Source organism: Ranitomeya imitator, chromosome 10 (genome assembly GCF_032444005.1).
Source record: "Ranitomeya imitator isolate aRanImi1 chromosome 10, aRanImi1.pri, whole genome shotgun sequence".
NCBI classification, from domain to species: domain Eukaryota; kingdom Metazoa; phylum Chordata; class Amphibia; order Anura; family Dendrobatidae; genus Ranitomeya; species Ranitomeya imitator.
The window spans coordinates 49,826,959-49,851,114 of NC_091291.1; the positions used below are offsets into that span (position 1 = coordinate 49,826,959).

Consider the following 24,156-nt stretch of genomic DNA (forward strand, 5'->3'; position numbering starts at 1 on the left):
TAAAATAAGTGCAGAATAGAAGCTGTGCTTATAAAAAGAAAATAAGTGTAGGATAGAAGCTGTGCTTATAAAAAGGAAATAAGTGCAGGATTGAAACAGTGCTTATAAAAAGAAAATAAGTGCAGAATAGAAGCTGTGCTTATAAAAAGAAAATAAGTGTAGGATAGAAGCTGTGCTTATAAAAAGGAAATAAGTGCAGGATTGAAACAGTGCTTATAAAAAGAAAATAAGTGCAGGATAGAATCTGCGCTTATAAAGAGGAAATAAGTGCAGGACAGAAGCTGTGCTTAGAAACAGGAAATAAATGCAGGACAGAAGCTGTGCTTATAAAAAGAAAACAAGTGCAGAATAGAAGCTGTGCTTATAAGGAGGAAATAAGTGCAGCATAGAAGCTGTGCTTATAAAAAGGAAATAAGTGCAGCATAGAAGCTTTGCTTTTAAAGAGAAAATAAGTGCAAGATAGAAGCTGTGCTTATAAAAAGGAAATAAGTGCAGGATAGAAGCTGTGCTTATAAAAAGGAAATAAGTGCAGGATAGAAGCTGTGCTTATAAAAAGGAAATAAGTGCAGGATAGAAGCTGTGCTTATAAAAAAGAAATAAGTGCAAGATAGAAGCTGTGCTTATAAAGAGGAAATAAGTGCAGGATAGAAGCTGTGCTTATAAAGGGGAAATAAGTGCAGGATAGAAGCTGTGCTTATAAAGAGGAAATAAGTGCAGGATAGAAGCTGTGCTTATAAAGAGAAAATAAGTGCAGGATAGAAGCTGTGCTTATAAAGGGGAAATAAGTGCAGGATAGAAGCTGTGCTTATAAAGAGGAAATAAGTGCAGGACAGAAGTTGTGCTTATAAAAAGGAAATAAGTGCAGGATAGAAGCTGTGCTTATAAAGAGGAAATAAGTGCAGGATAGAAGTTGTGCTTATAAAGAGGAAATAAGTGCAGGATAGAAGCTGTGCTTATAAAGGGGAAATAAGTGCAGGATAGAAGCTGTGCTTATAAAGAGGAAATAAGTGCAGGATAGAAGCTGTGCTTATAAAGAGAAAATAAGTGCAGGATAGAAGCTGTGCTTATAAAGGGGAAATAAGTGCAGGATAGAAGCTGTGCTTATAAAGAGAAAATAAGTGCAGGATAGAAACTGTGCTTATAAAGGGGAAATAAGTGCAAGATAGAAGCTGTGCTTATAAAAGCAAATAAGTGCAGGATAGAAGCTGTGCTTATGAAGAGGAAATAAGTGCAGGATAGAAGCTGTGCTTATAAAGAGAAAATAAGTGTAGGATAGAAGCTGTGCTTATAAAAGGAAATAATTGCAGGATTGAAGCTGTGCTTATATAGAGGAAATAAGTGCAGGATAGAAGCTGTGCTTATAAAGAGAAAATAAGTGCAGGATAGAAGCTGTGCTTGTAAAGAGGAAATAAGTGCAGGATAGAAGCTGTGCTTATAAAGAGAAAATAAGTGCAGGATAGAAGCTGTGCTTATAAAGAGGAAACAAGTGCAGGATAGAAGCTGTGCTTATGAAGAGGAAATAAGTGCAGGATAGAAGCTGTGCTTATAAAGAGAAAATAAGTGCAGGATAGAAGCTGTGCTTATAAAGAGGAAACAAGTGCAGGATAGAAGCTGTGCTTATGAAGAGGAAATAAGTGCAGGATAGAAGCTGTGCTTATAAAGAGGAAATAAGTGCAGGATAGAAGCTGTGCTTATAAAGGGGAAATAAGTGCAGGATAGAAGCTGTGCTTATAAAAAGCAAATAAGTGCAGGATAGAAGCTATGCTTATAAAGAGAAAATAAGTGTAGGATAGAAGCTGTGCTTATAAAAAGAAATACGTGCAGGATTGAAGCTATGCTTATGAAGAGGAAAAAAGTGCAAGATAGAAGCTGTGCTTATAAGGAGAAAATAAGTGCAGGATAGAAGCTGTGCTAGTTTCACATTTGCGTTTAAAAATGCAGCATTTAAAACGCAAACGCAGGTGGTGAAAAAAATGCATGTAAACGCGTGCAAACGCATGTGGTAAAAAAAGCGGCGTTTTGACGCGTTTACATGCGTTTTTTCCTGCGTTTGCGTTTTTGAAACGCAAGATGAGAAGTGTGTGACAGCTGCCAATCATCAAAATCAACTAGAAAACCCACTATAAACAGAAATAGCTAGGGTTAGGGTTAGGGTTAGGATCCCTAGGGTTAGGGTTAGGTTTAGGGTTAGGGTTAGGATCCCTAGGGTTAGGGTTAGGGCTAGGATCCCTAGGGTTAGGGTTAGGGTTAGGATTAGGATCCCTAGGGTTAGGGGTAGGGTTAGGATTAGGATCCCTAGGGTTAGGGGTAGGTTTAGGGTTAGGGTTAGGATCCCTAGGGTTAGAGTTAGGGTTAGGGGTAGGGTTAGGGTTAGGGTTAGGATCCCTAGGGTTAGATTTAGGGTTAGGATCCCTAGGGTTAGGGGTAGGGTTAGGGTTAGGATCCCTACGGTTAGGGTTAGGGGTAGGGTTAGGGTTAGGGTTAGGATACCTTTATCACCTTTATTGTGGGGGTGGCTTATCAGTGTGTTTTCTTGTTTTTTTTTCTATGAAAACGCATGCGTTTTTAATGCAACCAAAAGCATATGCTTAAAAACGCATGCGTTTACATAGACAGCCTATACTTTTTTGCGGCAAAAAAATGCATGCGTTTTTTTGCGGCAAAAAAACGCCTCTAGAAATTACTACATGTTGCATTTCCGCAACAAAACGAAAGCATAGTAAAGACACATGCGTCGTCAAAGGCGGCAAAATGCATGCAAAAAAACCGCATGCGTTTTTAATGTTAAGTATAGGAAAAAAACGCATGCGTTTTTTTGCGCTAAAGCGCAGCGGCAAAAAACGCAAATGTGAAACCAGTCTTATAAAGAGGAAATAAGTGCAGGATAGAAGCTTTGCTTATACATAGTTAATGAAGCACCCTGCAGCACCCAAGATAAAACTTTCTATTTGGCCTATATAACAGGGAGGGTCGTTCATACAACATAAAAATCTATAGCTTGCAGACTGCATATCAGAATGCCTGAAAAGACATGAAGGAATGAAATTTGCAGGCTTAAACTAAAATTGTATTAACTAAAGGTAGCCTCTAACATATGTGAACAATATTTTTATGTCAAAGGTGTTCATACCTTTTAAAGCCAAATCTAGTGTTTAGTTTAGAAAAGAAAAAGGGAGACAGAAAGATGCACATCGGGAAATGATGTATTTTTCAAGTGAACTCGGGGTTGAGGGGTTGTTCATCTGATTGGGTTGTATATGTCACAGTTGCTGCAGTCAAATCTGCAGATAACAGAGGAACTTCTGCATGTACATTAAGGAGAAGTAGGAGAGATAGGTTCTGGTAGACCCCGCTGCTGTGAAAAAGGGTAACTCCAGGTGTGGTAATAATTTTAGTAGCGTTTATTAACGCATTTCAGGTTCGCACTTAGTTTTTAATGCTAAACATATTTTCTGAATTAACACCACCGTATATAACATTTTTTTATTAACTCTAAATCCTTTAGTTAAAGGTGTAACATATTGTTAAGATGCACGTTATTGTAGGATGTTACCCAGTTAGACATAAACTGGTGCATTCTGATTCATAAAGACACAACTCTGCGGTATACATATGTATACACACACTGTTGAATGTAAACGCATATATACACTATATATGAATACACACATATAGTATACAGCTGTGCTCAAATGTTTGCATACCCCAGCAGAATTTTTGCTTTCTTGGCCTTTTTTTAAGAGAATATGAATGATAACACCAAAACTTTTTCTCCACTCATGGTTAGTGGTTGGGTGAAGCCATTTATTGTAAAACTACTGTGTTTTCTCTTTTTAAATCATAATGACAACCCAAAACATCCAAATGACCCTGATCAAAAGTTCACATACCCCATTTCTTAATACCGTGTATTATTGCCTCCTCTAACATCAATGACAGCTTGAAGTCTTTTGTGGTAGTTGTGGATGAGGTTCTTTATTTTCTCAGCGGATAAAGCTGCCCACTTTTCTTGGCAAAAACCCTCCAGTTCCTGTAAATTCCTGGGCTGTCTAGCATGAACTGTGCGCTTGAGATCTCCCCAGAGTGGCTCAATGATATTGAGGTCAGGAGACTGATATGGCCACTCCAGAAACTTCAGTTTGTTCTGCTGTAGCCAATGACAGGTCGACTTGGCCTTGTGTTTTGGATCATTATCATGGTGGAATGTCCAAGTACTTCCTATGTACAACTTATGGGATGATGAGTGCAAATTTGCCTTCAGTATTTGCTGATAACGTGCTGCATTTATCTTGTTAGGGTTGGCGGAATGCACCGAATATATTTATTAAGTAAGATTGGTGCGTTCGCCACCCGGGATCCACCAAGCAGGAAAGAACCTGCTGCTAAGTGAATGGCGGCACTATATGGCAGTACAATGTGATTTCACACACGGGTTAACTTCACCCTGTGTGAAGGAAGTGATCCCTGTTAAGTCACAGGGTCGCGGTACCGCACAGAGAACGCAAGCAAGGAACCACAGAACTCTCTCCCAGGACACAGGATTAGAGTTAGTGTAGACCTTTTGCGATCGACACCACAATTGGGGTATCAGAGGTAACTATTATGCACAGAAGTGCATGCTGTGCCACACTAGCGGACGCCACTAACCACCCAGACTTGGGTAAGGTAAGTGCTCTAATAGCGCACGACGCTGCACTGGCGGTCACAGCAGTTAGACGCTGCTTCGTGTGTTAAAGCTGTGAGTTCAGCCGGGCGCTAGATTGCAGCCATACACCTTACACAGTCATACTTAAGGGATGGGTTTTTTTAAGGAACGACTTGCACTCATCAACACACACATGATAACAATTGTATACTAGCGCATGGCCATGCGGTTATGCGAAGCTTATATAGCTGCAGCTCAAAGAAGGACCAATGGATTTGCAGCATCTGAGCATGTGACCCTAAATCTCCATTGAGAGATCTTGCCCTGGGCAAGCTCAGTGTGTGCAAAGCAGGACTTAGTCCTAGCACCTACAGGACCTTCCTGAGCATGTAACCCTAGATCTCCACTGAGAGATCTTGCCCTGGGCATGCTCAGTGTGTTCAAAGCAGGACTTAGTCCCAGAAAAGCCTGCTTGCTGCAGATCAGTGCAGGGTACAATAGCAGAGCCTGAAGAGGCAGTAGTAACCCTTTGCACAGTACCAGTCTCAGCGAGACGCTGGGAGCGACGTCTCCGCTGAGCAGGCTCCACTGCGGCCGATGCAGAATGGGAGACCGCAGCAGACACGGATCGAGATTCCCCCTGTGCAGCAGAGGAAACTCGACTCCTAACACATGTTTCCTTCAACTTTGACCACGTTTCCTGTGCCTTTGTAGCTCACACATCCCCAAAATATCAGCGATCCACCTCTTTGCTTTATAGTAGGAATGGTGATCCTTTTATCATAGGTCTTGTTAACTTCTCTCCAAATGTAACGTTTTTGGTTGTGGTCAAAAAGTTCAATTTTGGTCTCATCACTCCAAATTACCTTGTTTCAGAAGTTTTGAGGCTTGTCTCTGTGCTGTTTTGCATATTGTAGGTGAGATACTTTGTGGCATTGGCACAGTAATGGCTTTCTTCTGGCGACTCAACCATGCAACCCATTTTTTTAAGTCCCTCCTTATTGTGCATCTTGAAACAGCCACACTGCTGGTTTTCAGAGAGTCCTGTATTTCAGCTGATGTTATTCGTGGATTTTCCTTTGCATCCCAAACAATTTTCCTGGCAGTTGTTGACAACATTTTTGTTGGTCTACCTGACCATGGTTTGTTTTTACAGAGCCCCTGATATTCCATTTGTTAATCACAGTTTGAATACTGCTGACTGGCATTATCAATTCCTTGGAATTTTGTATCCCTTTCCTGTTTTATACAGTTCAGCTACCTTACTGTATCTTACTGTAGATCCGTTGACAATTCTTTTTCTTTCCCATGACTCACTATCCAGAAACGTCAGTGGCTGGATGAAAGATGCAAGAGTCTGTCTGGATCACAGAATCTCACTCAGCTTTTATGCACACACTGATTACGACCAAACAGGTCACAAGTGAGGATGTTACCTTTAGTAGCCATTCAAACCCATTTGTGTCAACTTCTGTGCATGTTGTCAGGCCAAAATCACCAGGGTATGTAAACTTTTGATCAGGGTCATTTGAATGTTTTGGTTGGCATTATGATTTAAAAAGAGAAAACACAGTAGTTTGACAATAAATGACTTCACCCAACCACTAACCATGAGTGGAGAAAAATTTTTGATGTTATCATTCATATTCTCTGACAAAAAGGCTAAGAAAGCTAAAAGTCTGCCAGGGTTTGTAAACCCAGTTCAATCCTGTGCTTTTTCAGAACCTGTAGCATGGTGAGTAGGGTTGAGCGACTTTTACTTTTTTAAGGTCGAGTCGGGTTTCGCGAAACCCGACTTTCTCAAAAGTCGAGTCGAGTGAAATCGGCACCAGATGCAGGGGACAGCGCTTATCTCTAGCGCTGTCTCCTGCACGCTCCGTGTGGTACCCAGTTGGCACACGGGCGGCACACGGATGGCCTACGTGAGCTCACGGAGACACGGACACGGATAATTCCGGAACCAATGTTTCCGGTACCGGAATTATCTGGACGTGTGAGACTGTCCTAAGCCAGTAAAATGCATGTTTAGCTTCCTCTTCTGACCTGCACTGATCAGGTAGATTATTGGTAGACAGGATACAAGAGAACTGTGCAGTTGCATAATTTTCTCAGTGATTGGAAAATACACAATATGAGTTTTCATCTAGATCTAAGATGCACACACTTTTTAGCAAGATTTTAACTTGCTAAAAAGTATGTCCTGTGGTCAGAAAATTGCCAGTATTTTTTGCTACTACAAATTCTATTAGCAATTATTCATGAAAACGTGAATGCACATATGCTGTACAGTCTTAAAAAGTATTTACTGACATTATTAGGCAAATGATTACATGTGGATATGTGTCTCTACAGAATATTGCCATTTATAAATTTGTAAGACATGTAAATGACATGTTCATGCAGTTGAATCATTTTCATGCTAGGCAATCATGCTGTATTGTTTTTCCTGTGACTTTTCTAAATCTTGGTAACACGGTTGCCATTTTCTCATAATTTCCAAAATCGCAGTAAAAATTATTTAACTCAATTTTGGAAAAACATAGCAAAAACGGAGTGAAAATTCATTGTGTGCACACCCTTATTAAAGAGAATCTGTTGGTAGGATCAACCCTCTTAAGCCGTCTATTTGGGCATCTAAGTAATGGAAATTTGAATAAAATGATACCTCAATATCTGAGATCCGATGTCATATTGCAGAGAAATCCTTCTTTTTCTTCATATGTAAATGAGCTGTTAAGATCTATGGTCAGGACACAGATCTCCCTGAGAATTTGACTCCAGAGACTATTTTAAATCAAAGGTGACATTACCTGTGTGAGACCTGGAATGACAGACAGATATATATGTATTACACTGGTAATGCCCCTTTAATTTTAAATAGGACCTGGAGGCAGATTCTTGGGGAGCTTTGTGTCCCGCCCATAGATCTTAACATTTCATTTACATAGATTGCATTTACAAGACATTGGATCACAGATATCAAGGTATCACTTTATTCAGCTTCCTATCATCTACCTACCCATTTGCCTTGGGAGGTTTATCCTACTGACAAATTCCCTTTAGAGAAATAGGTTTGCATTTTTACCAGAGCATCATGGGCATGAATTCTGTTCCTCTTAGGGTATATTTATACATAAGTATGTACTGTAAGAGGCATGAGGCATAAGGAGGAACATGTCTCATTGTGAGGAGTGCCAAGACAGTGTAAGAGGACTTTTAGGTAATACAATTAGAACACCCGCCAGGGCCGTGGGGTACTCGGTAATGGGTCCAGTACTTAAAGGGATGTGTCACGGCAGTGGTGACCCAGTCCGTGACCCTGGGTGCCCAAGTAAAAGGAATGGTCTTTAAAGGAGTTTGGGAAATAATAAAAGTTTGTGACGCCACCTGTGGTACTTGGTCAGGGGTGACCGACGCTGCATAAAAGGGGTGATGAGGTGATGTTATGGCAGCTGGGATTATATAGTTTCCCACAGGTGAAGCTGGGTCCCCAGGGCTCCCTGTGTAGTAGGGACAGGTGGTAGGTGGTGTAAAAAGAAACGGAGGACACAGGGTTGCAGTCTCCCTACCTATTTACTGATGAATTAAGGCAACCACAGTCCAGGGTACCTGATCACAGGTACAGGTACGTCCAGACGGCTTGAAAGCGAATCTGGACTCCCCTTTACCAGACGGGGTTGAAAGCCTTCCTACTAGCGCTGTGGTGTAGTCCCTTGCTGCCTTAGGCCTCACACAAGGTCCTCACAATTCTTCTCTGTCCCCCTTGTTGGTAGGATACTGCCAGTATGACAGGTAACTTGAGCCTTTTTACAGGATCTCTATCATGACCCAGGCTCTATCTGCTACTGGGTCCTCAGGTGTCAATGGTGGACAGGTAACTTGCAGTCCGCTGTCTGCCAGTTTCTGCCGTGGGGCATAGAGTTACCCCCACATCCTCAGTCTTCCGGCTACTGGTATCTGTGCTCAGCATGGAGGAAGCCCAGTCGCAGCTTCTCTCTCCAGCTCTTAACTCTCCTTTGCTCCTTTCCCTTCTTCACGGTCTCTACAGACTGTTCTGTTCTCATTCCTTCTAGGAGCTGCAGCACCTCTCGTAGGCTGCACGGCCCCCTCTTCTCCCTCAGACTCTCACCGTCTGCATTCTCTGTTCTGTTCCTCTGATAGACTGTCTAACTCTTTCCCCAGACCAGAATAATATATATATATATATATATACACATATGTATATATATATATATATATATATATATATATATATATATACATACAGGTAAGCTCCCCTGAAACCGGGTTCAGAGCTCCCCCTTCTGGCCTGGAGTCAGAACTGTGTTGCATGTATGTGAATACCTGATAAAAAGGATCCTTCCTCGCTTCCAAGCATGACATCACTCTTCCCAGGAGGAAAGCAATGCCACTGTAACAACCAGGAACCTGGGGTGTTACACAATGCTGCTGTCAGAAATTAAACATGCAAACAGCCTCTTCAGAGAAGAAGTGAACAGGAACTTTAGTGCCACATTTTGAAAGGTAGCAATCCTGAAAGTCAATATCAACCTGTAAATGAACCTTCACCTTCTGCATGACTTAGGATAAGACGCAAAATCATAGATTCCATTTGAAATCACGTTTCTGGGTATTTGAACCTCATCAGTGCAAAGCAAGAGGTCTTATTTGGCTAGATGAAATTGCATAAACCACAGTGGATTTCTAATCCATTCATACCTAAAATAAGAATTAGATTTTCCTACTTGCTTCCATTTGACAAGATTAAAAATTAAGTGTTTTGCTGAATAGAATTGCAATCTGCATTACTAGGAATGGAAATATTTCTGCGTAGCAACCAATTGTGACCAGAGAGTATAAATGAGATGTACATGGTGTACCAAAAGAAGCGAAAGGATGTAATTTTGTATAGCTAACAAAAAAAAAGTACAGCTACTGTGCAATCCCGAGAACATGTGTAATCGGGGTAGGAAAAGATAAGGCTTCAGAAAGTGCTGTGATTGTACTTCCTGCCATAACAAAGTTGCTTGCTCTTCCATTTTCTCCTTTTCTGATGAACGCTTTTCTACTTGGACTTCCGACTGCAGTAGTGTGCTATTATCTCTTGTGCTGCCTGCAGGTGAAGCTATACGCAGGACGCCCACTCAAGCCAACAAGCCTAGTAGGACATAGAGCGGGGAAGCGAGCAGCAAGAATGACTAAGCTCTGAATGAGCAATGGGCCTAATTTCCATTCACTCACATCCCAGCAATCATTGAGCTTTGCATACAAATACTTTTTAAATGTAAATCCCATGGAAATTGTTTAAGTTGCTTTTTGCCTGAAAATTAGAGGAAATGTGTTCAACATTGAATTGTGTTTTTGTCGCGATGATGACATAAAGTCATTCTACTTAAGAAGTTGGACTTCAGACGCCGGATTTTGATTTAATTCCTTCCTGAGCACACAATTAAATGACTTTTACTGAAGTGATCATTAAGTTTCCCAATTTTAACCCTGCAGTTGTCTTCGGTCAAAAACGACCGACCTTGAACTTCAATATTCTTTAAAATATTCAAGATGCGGCTCTGAAACCCGTGGCCGACCGACCCATCCTCATTCAAGTCAATCAACCACAAGCTTCAGAACCGCATCTTGAACACCCCAAAAAATACCAAAGTTCAAAATCTGTCTCCCCAGACCGAAGACAACAGCAGGGTTAAACCCTTCACTATGAGGCAAATTTGCATTTTTCGTTTTCGCTTTATCCTCCCTCCGCTGTGATGGCATCACTGGCGCTGTATCTGAGGAGAAATATGTGTCGCAAAGATTGTTGTCCTGCTTGATGTGAAACCCATAAGTGTCCTTCCGGCATGATATATGGAAAGCATAAACCAGTTGTTATCAAGGCCCTGGTTTCATGGTGAGTAGGTGTAAGAGATGGGAGGGACCTACTCACCATATCTCCACCTTAAGGGTGTGGTTGGAGGGAGTCAAATGTCCAACCATTGGTTTTTTTTGTCTGGTCTGTTTGGAGGGACGAAGCTCCCGTGAGAGCTGCCGTGTGTGTTTGTCCCACAAGGCTGGAGCCATACTGAGAAGGTCTTTGTATGGAATTTTTATTTTCATTTGTGCCAGAAAGGCTGGTTTTTATTACTATTTTGGCCTTATGGTTTATGAAGCAATAAACCAACCTGTTCCTGTGTCCACCCCGGGAAGCAGCTGCGTGAGCGGACGGGCCACACCACATAGACATACGAGGGCTTGTTTTCTGTTTTTAGAGTTATGCTTAATGATGACCTTTATATAGATCAAAAGGGGGCAGTTATTGCTCTTATTTTATTTGTGAGTATTACATTGCTTTTCTTTCCTATAGTCTTCCCCAAGGGGGGTCGTGATTCATAGGACTGTCTGGGGCATGTCTTTAAGGTTTTTTTTACATAATTACCCCCTGATCCATGCCCAGTTTGTAAAGTCAGTAAAAATAAGCATTTAATAAAAGGGCCCCTATCTGTAGAACCATATGGTGGATTTACAGAAAACAGAATATTTTGGCGAATAATGGGAAAGAAATAAGAGAAAACGTAGCCACCTTTGACCTGATGACAGATCCTCTTTAATATCTACACATAGCTCTTTGCTATGTAATTTATCACAATGTTTATTCATTTTTACGCTTAGTGATGGCCTATATTCTCTCGTCTTAAGTGAATATTTATTTACTTTCCAGCTTCTCTAAATCCCTCTGTGAGTTATAATCTCCTTGTGCTAATTTTTCTGCATGATTTAGCTTCCTATTTTAGCTTCCGAAATTATTTAACATGTACACAGGCAGCAAGACTAAATGCAATTTCACGTAATAAACAGGAGCAAAATCATTTCACTTTATCATGGAAATAGTGGAGCCCATTAACTGCAAAATGTCACAAAGGCACAACAAAACGACTGAGCGTATTTTTAAAGGGCTCATATTTTCAATAGCAGCAAGTCATATCTACTCATTCATGAAGGGAAAACCTTCCGAGTGTTAAAGGGATTCATCAACCCATCTGACATCAGCGTTATATAGGAGCAGAGATCCTACTTTCAGTGATGTGTCACTGACTGGGCTGTTTGCTGCCGTTTTGATAAAGTCACACTTTTTTCTGCTGCAGATCTAGCAGTTCTCTGAGCTGAATTATGTGTAACTCCGCCCACACACCACTGATTGGCAGCGTTCTGGGTACACTGTGCATAGGCAGAAAGCTGCCAGTCAGTGATGGGGTGGGGTTATGCAGAGGTCATGAGTTTGAAGGCTACATGGCAGCAGGTTTATTAGCCCTCTAATGATAATCTCTTGCGAGTAAAACTATGATTTTATCAAAATGACGCCAAGTGGCCCAGTAAGTGACACATCACTAGAATCAGGGTCTTTATATGTTCTCAGATTATGTGGCAAAATTCTGGTGACAGTTTGCGTTTAAGAAGTCCTTTCAGTGCACTGCTTTTTGGTTGTGGAAAGTGAAATATCACTTTGTATTATTTATACATCGGGTATGTGCAAATTAAAGAACTCTCCTCCACTCAGCATCTCATTGAGTGTTTTGCACGATTGGAGAAAATCTGAAGCTCCCCTCTTCCAATCAGAACAAAAAAATCCAAGAAACATTGTCATTTATCTTATCAGAGAAAATGCACCTTTCCCCACTTATCAATCAACTACCCTGTCTCCTGCATTCATCATTCACTCTCAAAATCTGCCTGTCTGCCTTCACTGAGGGATCACATTACACATGCTATCTATAGAAGTCTATGGAAAGGAGAAGCGAGAGGGAGATGTACTGTAAGCTAAGAGTAGTGATGAGCGATACCGTCCGATATTTGAAAGTATCGGTATCGGATGGTATCGGCCGATATCCGAAAAATATCAGATATCGCCGATACCGATATCCGATACCAATACAAGTCAATGGGACACAAATATCGGAAGGTATCCGTAATGGTTCCCAGGGTCTGAAGGAGAGGAAACTCTCCTTCAGGCCCTGGGATCCATATTCATGTGTAAAATAAAGGATAAAAATAAAAAATATTGATATACATACCCTCGGACGCGCCCTGGTTGTCACCGCTGCAATCGCCATGCTTTTCTTCCTAAGAATGAGCGCGTTAAGGACCTTCGATAATTCATGTGACCGCTCACGTGACCAATCACAAGCCGCGACGTCATCGAAGGTCCTTAACGAGCTCATTCTTAGGAACGGAAGCATGGCCGTTGCAGCGGGACAACCAGGGCGCGTCCGAGGGTAAGTATATCAATATTTTTTTTTTTTATTCTTTATTTTACACATGAATATGGATCCCGATACCGATTCCCAATATCACAAAAATATCGGAACTCGGTATCGGAATTCCGATACCGCAAATATCGGCCGATACCCGATACTTGCGGTATCAGAATGCTCAACACTAGCTGAGAGACATAAAGAGGAACCGCTGCTGCTTTTTGTAACTCTACCATGCAGAGGCAATGCAAGTCAGATAATGGCCAGAAATAATGTTTTTCGTGCACATCACCTATTTTCTCGTACGAGTGCTGTCTGTGGTTTTCACGGATAGCTCTCATACCTATGATATTCTATGGGGTTGCGTACATGTCCAATTTTTTCCTCGGACTGAATAGTTCACATAAAAAAAAGTCAGAGACATTTAGTTTTTATCCAAGTGTTGGATCAATATCAGCACTCGTAGGTAAGGCCGACTTCTCAATACATTTCCACAAGGATGGGATTTATAGAAGTCTCCTGCCCACTGTGCTTCTTTTTTACTCATCGGAAACTGACCTGCAGTGAACCTTTCAAATCTGAAACGTGTTAATTTATCTTGGGGGTACGCTGAGCTTTATGTGCAAATGCTCCTATGTACTTGCAAGCTTGCGAGTGTGAGAAAGTTCTCTTGCTCGCTGTTACGTCTGACAGGTCCTGCGAGTGTGTCTGCTGGATGACAAGCTGCATGGTCGTATCATGCAACCATGCAACCTGCCATATAAATCTAGCAGAACTGGACCTATCATGGGACAAATAGTAACATAGTAACAGAGTAACATAGTAACATAGTTAGTAAGGCCGAAAAAAGACATTTGTCCATCCAGTTCAGCCTATATTCCATCATAATAAATCCCCAGATCTACGTCCTTCTACAGAACCTAATAATTGTATGATACAATATTGTTCTGCTCCAGGAAGACATCCAGGCCTCTCTTGAACCCCTCGACTGAGTTCGCCATCACCACCTCCTCAGGCAAGCAATTCCAGATTCTCACTGCCCTAACAGTAAAGAATCCTCTTCTATGTTGGTGGAAAAACCTTCTCTCCTCCAGACGCAAAATAGTAACAGTTTAGATTAGAAGCATCTCTGCAGAAAGGTGAGGAATATTGTTGTTTGCTTTTTTAGCTCTTTTGCAGATGAAGAGGGCATCGGGGGAATGGGCAAGGTCGCAAGTATGGTTTAATTAGGATTATTAAAGGAGTCTGTGTCATTATTTCAATTAAGTGACTGTTTCTGGGTGTCTGTGTTTTCTTTCAATGTGACAATGGGGTTAGTAATGGGGAGTCTTATTGATGCCTCGAGATTATTAACCTCGGGGCTTGATGTCAGCTGACAATATAAAGGTGACATCAACCCCCCAACTATCACCCCACTTGCCATCCCTACAGGGCAAGTGGGAAGAGCGAGGCTAAGTGCCAGAATTGGTGCATCTTAGAGATGTGCCTTTTCTGGGGTGGCTGAGAGCTGATGTTTTCAGATTGAGGGTGCAGTATCCATGGCCCTTTCCTAGGCTATTAATATCAGCCTGCAACTGACTGTATAACCTTTGCTGGTTATTAATTATAGAGGGTCCCTACATCTTTTTTTTTTAGGGTCCCCTATTTTAATAGCCAGTAAAGTATAACTATACAGTTGTGAGCTGATATTAATAACATGGGAAGCTCCATGGGTATTACCCCCTTCCTAGGCTACAAACATCTGCCCCCAGCCATTGGCTTTCCCTCTGCTGGTTATGAAAATTGCGCGGGAGCCCATGCCATTATTTTTCAAAAATGAATCTTTTATTAATTGAATACATGTAATGAAATTTGCACACATTGCACTAATTGTATTTGTCACAGACATCTATATATCTACCTATTCTGTTTGCATTTACTGTATGCAATCCATCTCTTCTATCCTGTAACCTCCTGAAGAGATTTTACAGTACACAGCCCATGAATGGCCGGCTTTTCTTCTATCTATCTATGCAATATAAACACATATATATTTATGTGTGTATCACTGACATCTATACATCTATGTAATCTATGTATTCTATGTGTATTTATCTATTCTATCTATTCTATTCTAACCTTTCAAAGTGATTTTACTGTATGCGGCACATGAATTGCCGACTTTTCAAAGGATACTGGTGCATAAAAATCGGACAGCACTCGCATGATCCGAGTGCTGTGCAATTTTTTTATTCTAGCACCCATAGGTTTGCATTGGTGAGTCTTGGCTGAGTCTCAGTGACAATCGCACTATGCTGCGATTTTACACGCACGCTAAATACGCTCAAGAAAATAAATGGTGACGTGAGCTGCCCCATAGATTAACACTGGTCCGAGTGCTATGTGATGTTTTCTCGCATAGCACTCGCCTGTATTCTACGGTAGTGTGACGCCGGCCTGCCTCATGCATATTAGACTAAAAGAAACAGTCTGTGCATAGACATAATTCAAGTCAAGTGGGTAAGGAGGCTCAAAGAGGATCAAGTTCCCTAAAGCACAAAGGTTAGGCACCCACGTCTGTCTTTTTGGTCCCAGTGCTATCCGTGAAAAAACCACCCCGCACTCGAACCAATGCTATTCATCAGGGCTGTGCAGATGAGCGATTATTTTTACTGATTGTGGAAAAACAATGGTTGATTTTACCATACAGTATATTGAATAACAGGAAAAAGTACAATTCCACAGCTGATTTTTAATTTTTTTTATTTTACCATATTCACTAAATGCTAAAACTGATTTGCCATTATGATTCTGCAGGTCATTTAAAGTTCACAGATACCACACATGTATAAGTTCTTTTTTATTTAAGTTGTGAAAAATCCAAATTTGCAAGAAAAAATAACACTGAGACCCATAGCTTCTCTATTTTTCGTGCTCTGAGGCTGGGTAAGGGCTTATTTTTTGCACGCCAAGCTGACGTTTTTACTGATACCATTTTAGGGTGGGTATGATGTTTTGATCGCCTGTTACAGTGTTTTGATTTTATTCTCTTTACTTGGTTTGCCGTTTAGATGAATTCTTCATATATTTTGGTAGAGCGGGTGTTTCTGAAAGCAGTGATACCAAATATGTTAATTTTTTATTGTTTTATTTTGAATGGTGTAAAAGTGGGGTGATTTGAACTTATATATATTTTTTTATATTTTGAAAAAGGGTTTTTTCATATATTTTTAAATACATTTCCATAAGATGCACCAATTCTAGCACTTAGCCTCATTCTTTCCACTTGACTTGGAGCGGTGGCAAGTTGGGTGATAATATTTGGGTTCATGTCATCTTTGTATTGTCAGGTAACATCAAACTCAGGGGTTAGTAATGGAGAGGTGTCTATAACAGGCAAGGCTAAGTGTCAGGATTGGTGCATCGTAAGGATACCCCTTTTCTGGTGGCAGCTCAGAGGTGATGTTTTTAGTCTGGGAGGAGGCCAATATCCATGGCCCCTTCCTAGTCTATTAATATCAGCCTGCAGCTATCTGTCTAGCCTTTGCTGGTTATTAAATATTATAATATATTATATACATTATTTTTTCTGGGGTCCCCCATTTTAATAACCAGGAAAGGCTAAGTATACAGCTGTGAGTTGATATTAATAGCCTAGGAAGATCCCCTTCCCATGCTGTAAACATCTGCCTCCAGCTGTCAGCTTTCACTCTGCTGGTTAATAAAATGTCAGGGGATCCCACACCATTTTTTTCAGAATATCATTTATAGAGTAATAAAATACATATACAGTAAGCTACACAAGCACTGTACTAATTATTTATGTGTCTGACATCTTTTTATCTATCTATTCTATGTGTATATATGTATTCTATCTATTCTATTTCATGGAGCATGCTGCAATTTTTTTCCCATCCTGATCTGTGCTGAAAAAAAAATTGCAGATGAGCAGGGACTCATAAATTAACAATGTTCAGAGTGTAATTCGATTTTTTATAGGCGTGCACTGTAAATACAAAGGATTTGTTGCATATATTGTTTAGGTCATTTTAATCTGCTTCAATCACTAATCCTACTGGCACCACTATTACCCTGATGACAAATGGAAGCAAAGAGAAATGTCTGCTTTAATGTCAGTGATTACAAGGTCAGAGAGTGTGAAATTTCATCATGACCAGTGACTGACAAGTTGTTCCACAGTTTATGGTGCTCAGCCGATTTAACATATTTTACATCATTATAAGATAAACATTGAAACCTCTATAGTCATAGACGTCACATATTATAGGGCCTTAATATCCTTTATAATTTTTGTGTTTCGAATCTTCACAATTTTTCAGTATACGTTTGCCAGCCTTAGGTAGGGGCGAAATGAAAGCTATTAAATCTTTATGAAATTGATAAAAAAAAACAAAAAAACAACAAACATAGAAAAGGTCTCTTTTTTTCAGTAACTTTTCTATATATAATTGTGTTAATTAATTTTTAAATTTTTCTAAATTATTGTATGATTCACAGATATCCTTGATAAAGGCCATATAAGCCTAAACGGTGGATCATTTTGTCTGTATTTGCATATGGTTGGTAAATTTTTGAATAAAACTTTCAATATCCGTTAACTGTCTCATCTGCTGTACCAAAAGTTCTAAATTTTCTAAGGGGTGATAAGTCTTCTTTAAGGCGCAACTGTGAAACATGATCATGCTCAAATAGACATATATGATGCAGTTAGCTCATGTTAGGAGACCTGGCAGTAGGGTAAGCTATTACAATCCTAGCATGGGTCATATTTGATGGACATGAAGGCCCAACCTATGGGCTCATCTGGCCAATCTGCTATCTGGACGATACTCTTCTCCATCCGTAGAGCTGCAGCTATGGCACATCATGCTTTTACGCGTACATGTGTTGTGTCCTTCCTTACACACCCTTTACAGGTGAGCGCTACCATCACGATCACCCCCTGTTCTTGTTACTTACGGCACTGCCCTATCTGTATGCACTTGTCCAGTAAATTGTTCGGCAGAGTCTCATCTGAGTTTGGTCAGTGTGTGAGGTTTTTGCTCTCTGAATTTGGTCATAGTTCTATCAGCTTTTCTGGAATGAGAAACAAAAAAAACTAAACAAAAAAAGGTTTCTCTATCTTTTCCTATTTTGCAGTCCCCCCAAAAATGGACAGTAATCGGATGGGATAGGTAAAACAAGGATATCACTCGCACACAAAAAATGTACCGTAATTTGTGGATTATAAGACACACTGGATTATAAGACGCACACCAAATTTTGAGGCGAAAAATAGGAAAAAACTTTTTTTTTTAATAAAATGGTGGTGCTTCTTATAATCCATGCATCTTATTGCTTACCGGGGTGGTGGTTATGGTGAAGTGGGGTCCCAGGGAAGCTGCTGGAGAAGGCAAGAGTGGGGAGTTGCTGTAGGCCGCAGGCTGGGATGAGGGGGTGTTTGGATGTGCGGCGCGCCACTGTGGGTGTTCGGTGTTGCGGGGGCTCTGCCGACATGGTTTACTATGCGGTTGACTAAAGGAAAATGGCTGCCAGGGGTGGCGCATGCGCAGATGGAGATCTCGGCATCAAGATCTCCGGAGATGAGATCTCAGCCCTGAGACCTGTGTACATATAACTTTCTACAAAACTTTGTAATAACTCTTTATGGAATGGAATAAAAAAAAAACAGCAATTCTGTTGTAGTTTTTGACGTTTTACATTTACTGTGCTACACAAATAAATTGTTACCTTTATTCTGTGGCTCTGTTTGATTATGGCGATAATACATTTATGTACATTGTGGCCTTATCTATATTTTATTACATTTGTTCCGTAAATACACTGTTTAAAGAAACCTTTTATTTTGTGTTGCTATATTCTGAGAGCTGTATTTTTTACAATTTTCCATCTACGGAGCTGGGTGAGGACTTGTGTTACAAGATATGTCATTTATAGAGCTCTGTATTTATTGCAACAAGCTATAGGTTTTATTGATGCTCTTTTTAAATCTGTATAAACTTTTTGATCACTTTTTATTTCATTTTTTTTTGTGTGGTGAAATAATCAAAGCAGCATTTCTTGCAATGTTTTCTGCTATTTTTTGTGACCTTCATTATGCAGGATAATGATATAGTGTTATAATATGCATTGCTAGAGATGCAGCAATATGAAATATATGTTGTTTATTATTTTTTTTATTCTGAAAATTGGACGTTTGCTTTTTTTATTTATTTGTTATGCTTTGCTTATATTGTGCTATCATATTCCACAATGCTTTACAGACATCATCATCGCTGTCCCTATTGGGGTTCACAATCTAAATACCCTATCAGTCATTGGTGTCTTTGGAGTGGGGTAGGAAACCGGATTACCCGGAGGAAACCCACAAAAACACGAGGAGAATATTTTATGCTTAAAGAGAACCTGTCACCACGTTTGACTGATAAGAGATACAGCTATCTCCTTTCGGGGCTAATATACAGCATTTTATAATGCTGTATATCTGCCCCCAACCTGACCTGGAAGAGAAGAAAAAAAACTTTTATTATATTCACCTGCGGAGCAGTACGGTCTGATGGGTGTCGCTATTCTTGGTCTGGCGCTTCCCTTCTTACGATGCCGCCCTCCTACTGGCTTCTTGTGGATGACACACGTTCTTGACACCGCACTCCTGTGTAGGCGTTCTTCTCTGCCCTGTTGAGGGCAGAGCAAAGTACTGCAGTGCGCAGGTGCCGGGAAAGGTCAAATAGCCCCGGCGCATGCGCACTGCAGTACTTTGCTCTGCCCGAGGAGTACGCCTGTGCAGGAGCGCTGTGCCGAGGAGACTGTGTGGATGACGAAGGGACACGTCATCCAATGCAAAACAAGCAGGAGAACGGGTATTGTAAGACGTTTGAGCACCACATGCAGAAGTTCCAGCGGCCTTGGCTGCTTTCAGAAAGGTTATTAGTGGTTCTCTGAATGTTTTACAATGTTAAATGAAGGTTGGCATACAAATCAACAATATCAGTTTGCAACTGCCGACCAATATTGTCCCAGATGTGCTCAATGGGAGACAAATACGGAGACCCTGCAGGTCATCTCAGCACATTTACACAATGCAGGATGCTCATAGTAGCATGATAAACATGCAGCATGGTGTTGTCGTGCTGAAAACCAGCTCCTGGGATAATTTGGTGAAACGGACATAATCTACTAGCTCCATAACCAAATTAATGTAACGCCGTGCTTTTAATCTACTTGAACTGAAGACTGGAGGTGTCTGTCTATCATACATAATGTCAACACGCACCATTATCCAGAGAGTAAGTTCCCTCTTGAAGGCCTCTTTATTGGCATTGCCAACGTAGTCTCCAAGTCAATCTGCAGTTATCATTGCATCCAAGACAAAAATTATGACTCATCACTAGTGTTGAGCGATACCGTCTGATACTTGAAAGTATCGGTATCGGATAGTATCGGCCGATACCCGAAAAATATCGGGTATCGCCGATACCGATATCCGATACCAATACAAGTCAATGGGACATCAAGTATCAGAAGGTATTCTCATGGTTCCCAGTGTCTGAAGGAGAGGAAACTCTCCTTCAGACCCTGGGATCCATAGGGATGTGTAAAATAAAGAATTAAAATAAAAAATATTGATATGCTCACCTCTCCGGCGGCCCCTGGACTTCACGCTGCTAACCGGGAGGCTTCTTTGTTTAAAATGCGCGCCTTTAGGACCTGGGAATGACGTCCCGGGTTCTGATTGGTCGCGTGCCACCCATGTGACCGGCACGCGACCAATCAGAAGCCGTGACGTCATTCGCAGGTCCTCAATTCCTAGAATTAGGAGTTTTGTGAATGAGAATGACGTCGCGGCTTCTGATTGGCCGTGTGCCGATCACATGGGCGGCACGCGGCCAATCAGAACCCGGGACGTCATTCCCAGGTCCGAAAGGCGCGCTTTTTAAACAAAGAAGCCTCCCGGTTAGCAGTGTGAAGTCCAGGGGCCGCCGGAGAGGTGAGCATATCAATATTTTTTATTTTAATTCTTTATTTTACACATCCCTATTGATCCGATACCGATACCCGATATCACAAAAATATCGGATCTCGGTATCGGAATTCCGATACAGCAAGTATCGGCCGATACCCGATACTTGCGGTATCGGAATGCTCAACACTACTCATCACTTAAGAGTATAGATCTCCATTTCCTAGCTTCCATAGTGGCAATCCAGCTTCTGGTCTCTTTGGAAAGCATGTTGGCAACACCATGGGAAGGCTTTCACTAGGGAACATCACACCGGTCCTGCATTAGCATAATGTATGGACCCCTCTAGTCTTCATTTCACATACACTTACAGCTTGGCATTACATTTATTTGGTGGTGGAACAATCATTTCTACAAAGTGTCCCAGGAGCTGTTTTTCAACACAACACCAGGGCACATGTTGCTCGTGCTACTGTGAGCAGCCTGCATGGCCCAAACGCACTACCATGACCTGCAGCATCTCCAGACTTGTCTCCAATTGAGCACATGTGGGACGTCATTGGTTAGCAGTTGCAAAAGGAGCTGCCAGCTGTGGATCTTGATGATTTGCCAAAGTGACTGAGGAATGCCGCCCAGAATACAATCATTAATAACCTCATTGAAAGCAGCCATGGAGGTAGGTACAAGGATTTCTGTTTATTATGCTAGCACTCAATATAAAAATAAATCAAGATGATTTAAAACTCTATCCATCCAGTGATTTCCATAGTTATGCAACTTGTACTTCTAAATGTAAGGGCTCATTTACAAGTCAGTTTTTTACATATGAGTGCTTATCTATTTTTTTCACTGATAGCTGTTGTTGTTCGGCTCACTTGGTTGTACACGGAGGTAGACACAGGTACAGTGTCTTTTAAAATCTTCCTCTGGCTTATTATACATATGGCATAAAACAAAGCACAGTGAAAAATAAATACGGACCTTCTGGCAAAACAGGAAAACAAAGCAAAATGGTATACAGTTCTCTGCAGCTGTAGGGATCCGCCTGCTCAGTATATAACAACCATGTTCAGTACAGTTTAACACAAAAAACACTTCTTTGGAGTTTCCTGCTCCACACCCACTGAACAGTGAATGCCTTGGGAGGCCGACTGTTTACTCCCAGACCTCACCCTGGGGTAGAGATAAGGTGGAGAACCTCCAACCCACTTTATGGTTGTCCACAAAAACCCAGGCCTTAAAATGGCTAATTAACCCCTCTCAACACATAGTGTGCTGGAGGAAACTTCTGGGTTTCAAATCACCGATGCTAATAGCCTCAGTGAAACGTATCTCTTCTACAGCAATTTTCCTGTGACTTTTTCACAGTAAATATGACAGTCTAAGGAGCTGTTCACATGTCAGACTATTTCCTCAGACCGAGTGGTGAGTGCAAAATCACAGAGACATGTCCAATATTGTTCCAAGTATTGGATTAAAATTAACTTACAAGTCCATGGGTTAGTGAAAAAGTCAGAAAGCATTTGGATGCAAAGTTAAATTGATGATTTTTTAACCACCAAGTCACCTCTCAAACTCATGCACATTTAATTAAGAACTAGTTACAGCTATAATTTTTAAGACATTGATATAAAGACTCTCAATTTCTTTACTATATGTACATTTTTTACTATTTTTATGTGTTTGTACATAATATTTACTTCAGTATTTTTCCTTTTTTTCTAGATTCTAACTGTTCGTATTTCAAGTTCTTTACTACTGGGGAAAATGCTTACATATTTCAGCGTGTTACACACAAAGGTAAGCTCTACGTTGGTCTATTAGGCATTGTATGAATGGGTGGTATTAAAATGTATATAAAAGCAGTATCAAAAATTTAATGTTTTTTCCACACAAATATAAACAATTCTAGATTTTCAGTCCTTATATACAGTATAGACATAATGGAGCCCTGTTCTAGGAACGACATTGTGTTTCGGGAACGGACAATAAATTCAGGCTTTTTTAACACTAAGTCCTATGCTTAACCGTGCTGTTGTCTTCGGTCAAAAATGACCGACCTTGAACTTCAATATTCTTTAAAATATTCAAGATGCGGCTCTGAAACCCATGGCCGACCGACCCATCCTCATTTAAGTCAATCAACCACAAGTTTCAGAACCGCATCTTGAACACCCCAAAAAATACCAAAGTTCAAAATCGGTCTCCCCAGACCGAAGACAACAGCAGGGTTAATAAGCATCACCTTTAAGCTATATTCACATACTTGTGTCCGTTTTTACATCAGTAAAAACTGTTTATTTCTCATGTGTCATCCATATTTTCTATGTTTTGCATCAACGTTCCTATTTTTCTCATCCATTTTCAAAAAAACACATGGAGATAGACTGTCTGAGCTTTGATTTATCCATTTACTCTTAATGGATCAGCGAAAATGCATGAAACATGGATAGAACAATGAAGTCAATGCCTGCCTTCCGCTATTCATCCATTGTATACAGATCATCACAGACTTTAATGGATGAGTCTGGTCCTGAAAATGAATGAGAATAAGAAATGTTGTGAGTCTCTCTGACCCAGAGACATGGATTTCTTTTTATAATACATGTCGATAGATCAATGAAACGTTATAGGTCCAAGGAAAATACTGACAGCACTTGCACGTTTCAGATGGATGTGTGACTATAGCCCAAATCCAATGCTAAATTAATCTGTCAGCTGTTTTTTGTCACCTAAAATCCCACCACGACCATGAAGTGCTGTTCTAGTACTCTACATCTCTGTTTTTCTTTCCTGTATCAGTGGCCTTACTAGATAAAACAAAAGTTTAAAGATAGCTTGGGTTGTATACAAATTATGAAGTCAAGGAGGTAGACATGCTCGTGTCTCATCTGGTGAGATGGATCTTCCGGTTCTTTGGTCTCGATGAGTAGTTGCTGTGGAGCATTGACATATGATGTTATTGTAGCAGGGTGGACTGGTTGGAACAATGAAAGTGGATGACACTGGACAGCAACTGGAGGAGATGAGTAGTTGTGTACTAAGTGGTCAAAGACTTCATGCAGGGAAACCTAGGATCAGAGTAGTCAAGTTATGTAGCAGAACTGGGTGAGACGGAAGGGTTAGTGGAGAGAAAATTAGCACAGTTTGGCAATATACCAGGGTCAATGTAATTGTGCTGGATATGTCAGCTGACTCAATGCAAATTTGTTCAACAGAGTTTGAGCATTAAGCAGGGCACAGTGATGCAGCAAAGTTGGGTAGGTTAGGAGAGAAACAGTTGTCAAGCAGCAGACCTCAGTGTTTCATCA

At 40.8% G+C, this 24,156-nt stretch overlaps 1 protein-coding gene across 1 annotated transcript in view; it reads left to right on the forward strand.

The window, feature by feature from the left end:
- CACNG6 (calcium voltage-gated channel auxiliary subunit gamma 6) overlaps positions 1-24,156 on the forward strand; it is a 223,757-nt gene that overhangs the window by 183,746 nt on the left and 15,855 nt on the right. The window contains exon 2 of the mRNA XM_069743071.1: positions 22,571-22,645. Coding sequence (XP_069599172.1) covers positions 22,571-22,645 — 75 coding nt within the window. The remainder of the gene's footprint in view (positions 1-22,570; positions 22,646-24,156) is intronic.